The sequence below is a fragment of the Microchirus variegatus genome (genome assembly GCF_963457635.1).
Source record: "Microchirus variegatus genome assembly, chromosome: 8".
NCBI lineage: Eukaryota > Metazoa > Chordata > Actinopteri > Pleuronectiformes > Soleidae > Microchirus > Microchirus variegatus.
Window position 1 is genome coordinate 8516151 of NC_139809.1, and position 13569 is coordinate 8529719.

Consider the following 13569-nt stretch of genomic DNA (forward strand, 5'->3'; position numbering starts at 1 on the left):
TTCAGTCTGCGGCACTGTGCTCCATCTTCTGAAAACAGGAGCATCCAGACATGTCTCAGAGAAATAATTACGCTTTTAAATAATGTATTTGCACATGTTTTTTTTGTGTGTGTTGTGTTTTGTTTGTGTTATTATTTCAGTTTCTCTCTGTGGTTTTATCATGTCTAAAAATTACCTGGGGGGATAACAGCTATGCGTTATTCTATAGTGTCTTATGTACGCTGCATCTGCTCTAACAATCCTCAGATAAACTCCTCACCCTTAGCTTCTATTACCTGCGAACATAACTCTGACTTTAATGTGTTCTCTTTCTCTCAGAGAACATACCATTTTGGATGTTGAGTTAATGAGATTTTAGTCCGACTAAGATTAGATTACTCTTACAGTCTGACTGAAAGCCTTAATTCACGTTCCATTGATTTTTTTGTGAGCAACTAAAGAGTTCTCTTTTTCTTTCTATTTCACAGGTTCTTGCTGGGGAGGAGGCTGATATCACCTCCAGCATGCTGAACACTGAGGACAATGACACTCCAGCCGAGGAACTGGTTTACAACGTCGAATTGCAGACCAATGGGATGGTGGCGTTGAAGGAGGCGCCCGATGGCGTCCTGAATTTTACACAGGCTCAGATAAACAACGGCGAGGTCGTCTTCATCCACGAGGGTGAGAGAAACATAATCCTCTGTTTATTAAGCAGTGTATCTTACACTAATATGTGAGGTTTATAGTCACAATAATAACAGCACAGCGTCAAATGATCAGCTTCCACACAACTATCTGAGTCTCACTAAGCAGAGGTCTTAATATCAGACAAAGCAATCAATTGGTATCGATCAACTACTCTATTAAGTCCTGACAGATATGCTGTGATACTGCATTTGACAAACGAAAATACATTTTCCAATGATGCCACGAACATCCAGTGTATGAATGAAAGAATAGCACAACAGAAGGAATAAAAGAAAGAAAGTCAGAAGGAAGCAAACGCTGAAGGAACTAAATGACCACTAACAACCGTCTTTATCTGTTGCTGTAGGTGAGGAGTCTGGTGGTTTCAGTTTCACTGTGACAGATGGAGAGCACACGTCTCCTCTCTACCAATTTGTCATCACAGCCAGGCCTCTCACCATCACCATGGTAACGCAGGAGGAGCTCATGGTATTTCCAGGTATTATGCCAAAAAAAAAAAACCTTCCAGAATTTAAACTGCGAAGACCACAGCGATGGAAAGATAACCATGGCGACATGGCCATGTCTTTTTTTAAAACTGTATTTGTTTTTTTTCTTCTGTTTTATTTTTGCATCCATACAATTTGCAGTGTGTGTACAGGAATATGTCTTATATAACGCCACTGTCAACACATTTAGACATCATAATCAACAATGCAAAAAACACAAAATTAGCTCATTTGCTGTAGTGTCCTTGTAACGTTGTATTTATTCTACTTAAAAACTTTTTGTGCTCTTATATGTTCTTAGTTATATCGCCTTTCTACTGCTCATATCCAACAAAATAGCTTTGGAGCAGCACTGTATTGAATAATTGCTTCATAAGATTGCGTTGTCACCCAGTGACAATTCTCTTAATGTCACTGTGCCTGTAAAATATTGATTTCAGAAGCTGCTGTGCACCAAAGAGATATATGATTTTCAAGTTTATCACATAAAAGTATGTAAAAGAATATAGCACAGGCAGTCGCCTAAGTTCCTTTCATAATAAATCTTTTATTTAAGCTATGACAATGAAAGCTATGTGTCATGAAACTAACTGCACATCAGGATGTGCTTTCGTACAGTGGTGCGCATAACTTACTCCGGGCGATAAATGCTGTGACATTTATGAACTGCTTAATTTTACAAGCCTCAACTACACTGCAGAGAGAGAGAGAGAGAGAGAGAGAGAGGGCACTTTCCACAGAATTACCTGAGCAGTCAAGACCTTGTCTGTCTGTCTGTGTGTGTCTGTTTTCACAGGAGCCAGGCAGCCCATCACAAGTGCCAACCTGGGGGCCGTAACCAGCGAGGATGGAAACGAGATCAGCTACTCACTTATCCGCCCACCTCGTTTGGGGAGACTCATCTTGGCCAATGACAGGAACCAGTATGAGGAAATTACACGCTTCTCACAAACACAGGTAATTACTTTCTGTCTCTGCCTTACTCTCAGTGTGTGTGTGTGTGTGTGTGTGTGTGTGTGTGTGTGTGTGTGTGTGTGTGTGTGTGTGTGTGTGTGTGTGTGTGTGTGTGTGTGTGTGTGTGTGTGTGTGTGTGTGTGTGTGTGTGTGTGTGTGTGTGTGTGTGTGTGTGTGTGTGTGTGTGCGTGTTGGACACACACATTAAACTAGCATCCCTTCCTTAGACTAGTGTTCTCCATTAATGTTTCATAACAGTAATAATGATAATGATTATGCAATGAAAGTAAATATTTTGCAGCATTTAAACGGCAATTATTATTATAATAGCGTCAAAAGTGTCGTTCAATCGGAGACTTTTGCAAGTGATAATAATCTTTTGATTAGATTCCGCTTTAATAAGCGGTTAAGAGGCTTCACAATATTCAGCTATGAGTCCCTGGGTTTTATCATTCTGATGAATAAATAACAGGTTTGCAGCGATAGTCGCCCAGATGTTTGCTATAATATAATATAGTGCCACTTGAAGGCATGAAAACACAGCTTGTGTTTGTTTCATGTAGCAGCTTCGCATATACAATGAACGTTAAGACTCTTTCACCTCATCTTGAACTTGATAAAATAAAATAAAATAAAATAAGATGGGGGAAATGTACATTGTCACAGCAGCAAAGATGGTAAAGATAAAGATAATAAATAATAAACATGCATTTCCACATAATGTGAAAGTACAATATAGAAAGATATTAGCCATATGACTATAAAAAAGTTCAAATAGAAAGTACGTTATCGACAGTTATTATATATACAGTATGGGCTGGATAGTTATAGTATAAACAAGGAGTGAACTTGGGATATTAGGTATGTATATTGCACTAAACTATATTATATATTATCTGGCATATGAGCTGATTAACCTGTGATGTGTGGTCTACTGAGAGCATTATTCTAGAGAAGTCAGTGCAACAACCTTGATAGTCGAGCTCATTTTAGTTCCTCATTCCTCACCACAGTTTAGTTTTGAAAACCGTCTAGATGGACATCTGGAAACGAGAATACAGTCTCCACATTCACTTTCTGATTGAACTCAACTACCAGTGGTAAATAGCATAGCATTCCTCACTTAAACTATCACTTCCACCTTATCTCTGGTCTAAGAAAAAAAAGAAAGTGTCAGAGAAGAGAGCTTTTCTTTTTCTTTTTTCTTTTAAATTACATTGCATATTGAATGAATAAGTAGACGTAGCTCTAATGCGACAGATAACTGATAATCATTTACAATTCATCATCCTTCAGTCATCCAAGTGTGTTTGCTAATGAAGTCGCCTTTGTGTGTAATACATTGTAAGATCATGAGATCCCTCTATGTCACCGCTTGCACTTTGAAAATGTGTATTCTTGTCCAGTGAATGAAGTCGTATAGAGACTTTAGCTCAACTCAAATATTAGCCAGTTTTTCCAACTGCAAATAGACACATTTAAGTCTTAGTTAATTTATCTTATTATTTCTCTCTGCAGAGATGAAAGGATAAGCGGCAGGCAATGAATTAATGAATGAATGAAATCTGCCAAACTAAACCCAACTAAAGCTCTCAACCTGTCAGGCAGTAGAGTGAAGTGCGACCTTCCTACTTTATTGTCCTTAACTCAATAGTTATGGTCTTACCAGCACTTAAAAGAAGAAATTACACATTAGAAAAGCACATTTGAACCGTTTGACAATCTGTTTTGTTGTAACTTTAATGTACAGACATTTATTTCAATAATCTCACAACTTTGCTAGTTATCTCTCTGCAACCCTTACCCAGTCCAAACACATTACTCTCTTTTATTAATTAACATTAAACCAATGGAAACCTGAAACTCCACACTGACCCGTTTTATCACCTGATTATGTACAAATTAAGTTTTATTGTGTGCTCTAATTGCAGTCTGTTTAACACCAGGATCTCCACTCCCTTGAGCATTGGGCCATTAGCTTATAGATTAAGGCAAAAAATCACTGCTAATTCTCCGTGTTCTTATACATGTGATGTTCCACTGAATGAGATGATTACATTCAAGAAAACACAGGTATTGATGGTTCATTTAATATCGGTTTAAGATTATAGGGCTAAACAAGTTGACTGTATGCATCATAGGCCGTGTTTGTTTCAAAACAATCTTTTCATTTCCATTCCTGTCTTACCCTACTAGGACGGACACAGGAACAAATGCTTCACATGCTAACTGCTCTGTTTAGATTATAGTGACGGCTGAAAACACGATTTGACGAGTTGCACTATTCAGCAGTTTGTTTGTGTGCGCATACATGGATATTTGCATGCACATTTTGTTTGTGCAAGAGAGAGAGAGAAGAGTTGAGTTTAGGACACAGTGACCTCAGAGAGTGAACGCAGGCCATCACATTCCACGTCTCCAACCAGTAACCCCAACCTCAGAGGAGCCAAACCACTGCTGCAGCCATTTGAGCTCCCTCTTACTGTGGGTTTTTACCAATGTCAGTGGGAAAGGGAGCAATAAAACTTATTTTCAACCAAATATATTGGTCCTTGTCTGTAAAATGACTTGACGTCAAATGATGTTATCAGTGTGACTGCAAACACAACACTCTTAAACCTGAGCTTACATTTAAAGTAAATAGACAATATCCTATTTTCTATGCGTTTACTTAGTATGTTTTTGTTCAAGACCAAAGTTGCCAGTGAGAGTAATGAAGTATCTATCTATCTATCTATCTATCTATTTATCCATCTATCTATCTATCTATCTATCCATCTATCCATCCATCTATCCATCCATCCATCCATCCATCTATCTATCTATCTATCTATCTATCTATCTATCTATCTATCTATCTATCTATCTATCTATCTATCTGTCTATCTGTCTGTCTGTCTGTCTGTCTGTCTGTCTGTCTGTCTGTCTGTCTGTCTGTCTGTCTGTCTGTCTGTCTGTCTGTCTGTCTGTCTGTCTATCTATCTATCTATCTATCATACCTACCTCTCTAACTACCTACTTACCTCTCTATCTGTCCTCTCTACCCTCCATCTACCTACCTACCTACCTCTCTATCTAACCCTACTTACCTCTCCACCTCTCTATCTACCTATCTACCTACCTCCACAGTTGGAGTCAGGAGCCATCTACTATGAGCACCAGATGCCCGAGGAGCCTTTCTGGGTGGTGAGAGACTCCGTAGAGCTCGCACTGTCTTCCCAACCAGCTCCAGACGTCCGTCACATTCTGCCCATCACCATCTCTTACTATGCTGCTCACAGCAACATCTCCTCACAGCTGTGGAAGAACAAAGGTATACATGTCAAAATGAGAGAGGGCTGTATTCTTTGTTGACGTGCTCAGACGAGTGTCTGATCCTGAATCAACACACCACCGTCTTTCCTTAAAAAGCCTCTGATCTGAAAATGGCAGCCCTTTTTGAGTCTTAATTTAAAAAATTGCTCGTCACTCTGTGGTTTAAAATCACATTTATGCCCCTTTCTGATTGATTGGCCATTATGTTGGGGAATGGCTTCAGCTGTCCTTTATTGTTCATAATTTGAATTTTTCATAGAGAGAATCTTTCTTATTATCTACTGTAATTGCCTGAACAGTCCACATAAAGAGATTTATCATGCCTGCATCTGCCGCTGCCAAAACAACTAGCACTCTGCTACAGCTGTCTCTCCTAATGTGCCAACTGCCTTGATGTACTGCGATGCATAATTACACAGCGAAAGGAGACAAAGTTGGACATACAATATCTCAGAAAGCTGAATATGATGACGTTTATATAACGTTTACTGTCTGTTTTTTTCTTGTTTCCATTCAGGTCTGGAAATGGTACAGGGCCAGAGGAAACCCATTGATGATTCAATCCTTGATGCCTCCAACCTTCTGGCTAGCTTACGTGAGGCTGAGCAAGATGATGTGGATGTCATTTTTGAGATTAAGCAATTGCCTGTCCATGGTCGTATAACCCTGGGGGGTCAGGACCTGCCTCGTAATGCACCAACCTTCATGCAGGAGGATGTAAATCAAGGAAAGCTGGAATATCTCCATGATGACTCAAGGGCCTCTTCTGACAGCTTCTCTTTTAGGGCCCGTCTTAAGTCTGAGGGCCGTGATGTGGCCTCACCGGCCGACGCTGTGGTCTTGGAGGAGATATTTAACATCTCAGTCAAACAACGAGGCTCTGATCCCCCTGAACTTGTTACTACAGACATGCTTTTGGAGGTGCTTCAGGGCTCCATGACTATCTTGACCAAGAAGCATCTCAACACTCAAGATGAGGACAGTCCACCGGATGAGGTCCACTTCAAGGTGACAAAAGCCCCTGGCAATGGACGACTGGTTGACTCAAACACAAGAGACCCTATCGCTGATTTCACACAAGAGATGATCAATCGTGGACAAGTGGGCTTTTACAGTGATGGAAGCCTTGTAAATGGCTTTGTGGAATTCATCGTGTCAGATGGAGAACACCGAACAGAGCCACACACGCTCCACATCGGTGTCCTGGCTCGCACCTTGTTTCTCAACAAAGCTCCTGAGATCAAGGTGAAACAAGGTGACGATGAGACGCTTGTGACTGAAGACATGTTGAAGGTCTCTACAGGGGGAGCGGTGGAGGAGGACATCCTTTTCAAAATCACAAGTGTGCCTAAGTATGCGGCTGTCATGGTAGACCGGCAACCCACTTCAGCCTTCACCCAGAAACAGATCAAAGAAGGCCGAGTCAGTGTCCGCTTTGTGAAGTCCACCTCACCTCGAGATAGTGTCGCATTCGTGGCCCGCAGTCGCGCTGCTAATGTCTCCTCTGTTCTCAACATCACGGTTCAGCCTCTGGCTAACATTGCTCAGGATCCTCTCTTACCCCAAGGTACCCTTGTCCAACTGGACAGGAAGCTTCTGGATGCATCTCCACTGGCAAACAAGACCAGAGCATCCCCCACTTTCACCGTCATCCAGCAGCCACGAGGGGCTCGTTTTGTTAGGTCTGGAGGTGCTGGTGAAGGTCAGCCAGTGGACACGTTCAGCCACAGGGACTTGGACGAAGGCCATGTAGCCATGGAAATCCTAAATCGCTCGTCTGGTTCACAAGATGGTGTTAATCAGGATGAAGCCCGCTTTCTGCTCAAAGCCCACGGGGTGCCTCCTGCCGAATGTGTACTTTACTTTCAGACAGGCCCCTACAATGCCTCTGGTGTCTACCCTGTCACTCTGCTGAGGGTTCCCTCAGGAGACCCAGTTGCCACTCCAGCTAGCCCTCACTGGAAAAGCAACATGGACTGGCCCCATGGAGATGCCGCCACTACAGCATCTTCTGGCTCTAACTCCCATGGGAAACCACACGTCTCTCGACGCAGCAACATCTGGTCTATTCTCATCCCCATCCTCGTAATTCTCCTCCTTTTGCTGCTGGCAGCCGTCTTGGCCTACTACCTGATCCGTAAAAACAAGACGGGCAAGCATGACGTCCAGACAGCGGCTACGAAGCCCAAAAACGGAGAAGTGGCCAGCGCAGAAACCTTTCGCAAGACTGACCCAGCCAATAATATCCCCATGTCCGACATGGACTCCAAAGAAACAGACCCGGAGTTGTTGCAGCACTGTCGGACAACAAACCCGGCCCTAAAAAAGAACCAGTACTGGGTCTGAGACACTTTGAGATACAAAAGCACACAATGAGGTGGATCCTCGAGTGTTTGGAAGCCTTCTCAAATCATTCCTTTCAGTATTATTGACCTCTTGCCACAGCAGTTTAAATGAAAATAATTTTTGATGGCCATTGTTTACTTCACTAAACACAACTGTGGACAAATTCTCAGGCAACGAAACACTGAATACTTATTGGCAAAGAAAGAAGCTGTTTCTTATCCTAGAAGGTTCCTGCCATGTCTATTTATTTTTGTTTTATCATTCCTCTTTGTCAAGGAGCACGGACGAAGACATAAACATGCCAAGTGTTTGCAAAACCTATTTTTTGAGTGTGCTCTGTCCTTGTATTCGATATGATATCCTAAAGCAGTATTATTCGTTGGAGTGGGTACGCGTAGTTAATTTACAGTGTCGGTATGAAGTTTGATTTTTAGTTTGTGGTTCATCACAGAAGTTATAATAATAAACGTGTACATAAAGTGCATGATGAGGTGAATCGGTCGATCCATTGTGAAGAAGATCATCACAAACTGCTCTCGTTGTTTTTTTTCTCCATTTTTAATATGTTTACGGTTACTGTTGTATGTTGCTTCTCAGGGCTAAATTCAGTTTAAAGAAAGTTTTGGTCATTACATCTTTTTTTCTCCCTTAAGACACCTTAAGAACCATTGTTGTTACCATGGTTACACCACCGCTTCTTAAAGGAGCATGAGATTACAAAAAACAACAGAGCCGAACATCCCCATAATGTCACAATTTGCCGAACCCATGCTACACAAGATTTGGTGAATTATGTTAAGTATCAAACGCTCAACAAGAAAGTGCACCAGCATCATCACACAAATTAGTATGTGTGAAATCCCAAAAAGGTTGGATTTGGATTGAATTTAGCTCTGGGTCACGTCGTCGTCTGTCACGTGTTAATAGTTCTTTCTGCCTGCGTCCAAATTGCGTGTTAATGTTCACTGGACTGGCGCAGCACTGACAGCAGAAGTACAACAGTAGACCGCAGGTGGTCCATGTTACTCTGTCTTTAACATATCATATAGTGTTGTTTGACAGACATGAGTAAGTCATGTTCAAGTGGGATGTTTCCAAGTCTCCAAGTCTGCAATTAAGACGTCATAAAAACTGGTGAGGTTATTCTGGAGTGGATTATGAATAACATCCTCCACTGGTGAGATTTGAAATGAAGACACTGACAGAGTTCAAATCTGCAAAGCTATTTTTATTTCAAGCATTCCACACATGTAAGCTGAATATACAGATTCTCAAACAGGATGCTTGTTGTTGTTGATTTTTTAACTCTTTGGACTTGTGTTGTGTATATTGAGCATTACTGTAAATGAGATGTGTCTTTGTCATCTTCTCTTGTCACTCACAGTTAACTTATCTGATTGTTGAATGTTGAAAGACATTTTTAAGCTGAGGTAGAACAATGAGAATTTAAAAATAACCTTTTTTTTTTTTGGGGTCCACTATAGAAAAGACAAGTGTGTTGCCTATTTGCTGTATATTTCTTTCCTCATACTGTATACCAATGACACCTTGTTCTTCATTAGTCATATACTGAATATAGAATTATTTTGTTGCCATATTCATCTTTTGATTTTCTATTGCGTAGTGTTCTGAGAGCATGAAGAGTAAGTGCAGACTGTACAGAGTTGAGACAGCTTTGTGTGTCAGGAGATGTGTATTATCTCTAAGAATCGTATCACAGAAAGGGGGGGGGGGGGGTGTCACATGTTTATGTGCATGTAACCACATTTTAATTTGGTCAACTAGTAAGTATGAAATGCTTGTGTGTGAATGTGTATGCATGTTGACAAATTTCATCATCACTCCTCATTTTTTTTGTATGTTCATTATTTATTGTTTCCGTCACCCCCCACAAATCAATTCCTACTCAGTGTTATCTGTAAAATGCGGGTTACCTTTTCTTTTTTTTTTAAATGTGGCAACACAAACCAGTGTTTCAGGTCTGCAGAAACAAAACACACGTCTATTAAAGTCACAGGATGCCTCTGAGCTTGTTCGCAGCACTAATGGAAATAAAATGTTCAATGCAACGAAAACGAAGCGTTCGTCAGTTTGTAACGTCTGCTGAAAATCTCCCTCTATAGGTTGCACGTGGTTAAACATGCACAGCTATGCTCGAGCACATTGTTGTCACTTTTATACGTGTAGTATGTTTATTGTTTGTTTGTTTGTTTGTTTGTCTGGAGGAACATTATTTCTCCATTTGTCATTAAGCTATTGTTGACATCCTACATGTAGGATACATGATCACATCGCATAAGTCTTTTCATTATTGTTTCTATTTTTAATTGGATCCATACGTTTGCGTTGTCACAGCTGGATTACTGTGATTGATTCACTCCTGCCTCGACCGAGAGGCTGCAGATAATGTTCACATGATGCAGGCAGTCCTCTAAGAACTCGAATTACATTGGATTTATATAATAAATCAAGTCTCGTGTAGCGAAACATATTGTTGACATACTGTTAGGCTAGATATTCAGCATCAGTTGACAATTTATTTTCTATCCTACCGTTTTGAGACAATATCTATTCTGTAGCTCTAGTGTCTGTGATATTTTTTATGGATTTTATGCTGTAACTTTTGTTTAAAAAAGTGCTGCATACTTTCAGAACAAGGAAATCTAACGTGATTATTTGGCAGCAGGTGTATTTAACTTGATCATTTTTTCATTTCAAGGTTTTAGTTGTCACTTTTAACAGTGCTGATACACTATACAAGGTGATGAATTACGTTATAGTTTTGTAGTGTTTTTTTTTGACTGTCTGAAGATGAATTGAAATGAAGACTGGAAAAACTCTGCCAAGGTTGCTCAGTTTCCCACACACTCCCTTTTCTCATAACTGGTTATATATATATATATATATTAGACCACCTGTAATAAAAATGAGAAAACTAATATTTTTAGAAATCTTTCAAAAACCTGTTGTAAACTGAAATGTTATTATTTATTTGGCAAATAACCTTTTAATACCACCCTTGTATACCCAAAGTTGGGCCCTGAGAAGTCAGACATCAATCAAGTATAACATTCAACTACAAAAACAACATGTTCTGTTCATGAATGCAAGTAAATAACTATAATCTTAATCAAGAAATAATAATAGTTTTTTTTGTAAAATAACAACAATAATAATTATTATATTTTAGCATTTAAAATATCATTTCAGTTAAAGAGCTTCTACATACTGGTGTATTAACCATTGCAGAAACATTTAAAAAAAAAAAAAAATGTTTTATTGTAATTATTAATTACCAATGCAGCTTTGGCATAAACCTTCATTGGCTGTTGGTCTAAATAACAAATACAAGCACAACAATAACCTCCTCGGTAGAGATAATATATTGTACAGGTGTTAAATGTACCTAATAGTTTTAATTTACCAGGCCAAAGTGATAAAAAACATCTTTACAGGGTAAATCTGGGCGTAAACAAAATTGGCGCGTCTTTCCCAGGGAAACGTCATTATTGTCAACATTTTATTATCTCCTGCTGTGCACATGTTGACCACCAGATGGCGTTAGGGTGAAGCAGCAGACACAGCCAGACACTAGAAGAAGCCAGAGGAGTGAGAGAGAGAGTTCTCTGCAGCCTCCGTCCGTCATTGTTTCCAGTAAGTGGCCTTTGCTTTTTAACGCTTTTCTCAGCTTTGAAAAAGTCTCCGCTCACTCTGCAGCTTTTATATGCTGACAGGAATATTCCGCTGTAGCCAGGAAGCATATGAACATAGCAGGGTGAGGGTAACTCAGGGGGCGTGGTTTGGACGTCTTCTCATGGCGTGCATGGGCGTGTTTTTGTTTAAAGGGGCGTGGTCTGTGGAAGGAGCTCGGGCTGCAGCTGTGGACCCTTCCCTCACAGCTGTTCCTCCTCCACGTGTCTGCTGCTGCTGCTGCTTATGTCACTGTCTGTGCTGTTGATGTCAAAGTCTCAAGTTTAAAATGTATTTTTCATATGAGCACAACAAAGTTCCCAGTCATCCAGGCAGAGGCGACTCTAGAGTCTGTAGGGGCCCTCGGCAAAAATTCCCAGGGGGCCCTTCCTTCCAACCAGTGTTCGTCACCATTATGTTACAAATAATCAGACACCAACGAAAAATGTATGACTTCAAAATGATTTTTTTTTTCTAAATTAATGGAATAACATGGAAAAAGCTTGTAATTGAAAAGTATGTGAAAATATAAACGTACACATAGAACAATAAAATACTGTAAATAGCTTTAAAAAAACTATATAAACTTAGTAAAAAAAAAAACATCACACTGTAAAGAACCATCATTATAAAACAATATAAATATATAGAACAATAAAATACTGTAAATAACAGGGGGGGAAACATATATAAACTGAGTAAAAAAGATATGCATTACACTGTAAATAATCCTCTTCATTTTCCAACTTGCAGAATGATAACTTCACGGAGGTTAAAGTGAGGTGGGGCCCCTTTAGGGAGGTTTCTTACAGAGATGTCATTGCAAATTGCCAATTGTTTTTTAAGGGGGACGGGGAGACGCCTGGTCACTGCACATTTCAGTAAAAACAGCCCTCAGGCTCTGAGTGTCGGGGGCCCCCCTATCAGCTCGGGGCCCCAAGCAGTTGCCTGCCTTACAAGCTGCGCCTCTGCATCCAGGTCATAGTCGTCGAAACCACACAAGGTTTTCTGTGTAATACTACACTGTGGGGGTGAAAAACAATATATGAGAACACAAGGAAAGAATGAAAGTGAATCTAATCCCCAGAGGTGGAAAGTAATGAAATACATTTACTCAAGTTACTGTATTGAATACTGTATTGACTCAAGTATTGTACGTAGTTACTTACTATAAATCCTATCCGTTACTAAGTAAATATAAAAATTCAGCACAATGAAGACCTACAGGGGGAAAATATGCGCCAGAACCAGACGAATGATGCGTGATGTAATATCCTGTGTCACGTTGGGCGCGTGAGCTCAAAAGTAGTTTTGGATTTCTGACCCCTTGTCATATTTCTACTGTCCTCACACCCCACGCAAAGCAACTAAGTAACTTTTACTTAAAATACATTTCAAATGAACTACTTTTTACTTGGGTAATATTTCATCAAAGAATTTGTACTCATGTACTTATTAATATTGTAGTACTTTTTCCACCTCTGCTGATCCCTCAGTCACTTGCACTTTGAACATTAACATAACCAAAAACTAGCAGAAAGACTTGGTTTGAATGATGCTGTTTTTTAAATAGCATAAACAAAACATAGAGGTGAAAGTGATTGTGACACAAGCAACAACCCATGGGATTTTTATTTAGTATCATTTCAGTTCAACAGTATATTTTGTGCATGTGACCTTAGCAAAAATGAAACCTATTCGTCACAGAGTCAACAGCAGGGAAGTCTAACTAAAAAAAAAAGACTCGACTAAAGAGGAAGCTTTAAAAATAATTGTTTTTTCCTGTTATAAGGAGTGATTATGGTAATATTTATCATTTATCTTTATAATGTCCTCCTCCTAACAGTGAGTGACACCACCCACTGTCCACTCCCACACACTGTACGCATTGGATTTTGAAGTTGTTTTGGAATCACTGGCTTTTCTTTCTTTCTTTCTTTTTTTTTTTTTGGTAGATCCCAGATTCCTGATTTGGATGGAAATGTGTTTTTTTCCCCCCAAACCATGACTCTTGTTTTCTGCTTTGGCCTGGTTGGAGAGGCTGAGCTGCTGATTGTCAGATGTTATCCAGCGTCAGTTTGGAAAC

At 39.9% G+C, this 13569-nt stretch overlaps 1 protein-coding gene across 1 annotated transcript in view; it reads left to right on the forward strand.

The window, feature by feature from the left end:
• The window catches only part of cspg4 (chondroitin sulfate proteoglycan 4), a gene marked incomplete at its 3' end in the record, with an annotated part of 55241 nt that extends 47448 nt beyond the window's left edge, over window positions 1–7793 (forward strand). The window contains exons 7-11 of the mRNA XM_083893998.1: window positions 468–663; window positions 1037–1168; window positions 1975–2135; window positions 5262–5445; window positions 5965–7793. Coding sequence (XP_083750124.1) covers window positions 468–663; window positions 1037–1168; window positions 1975–2135; window positions 5262–5445; window positions 5965–7793 — 2502 coding nt within the window. The remainder of the gene's footprint in view (window positions 1–467; window positions 664–1036; window positions 1169–1974; window positions 2136–5261; window positions 5446–5964) is intronic.
• Between the last annotated feature and the right edge of the window lie 5776 nt (window positions 7794–13569).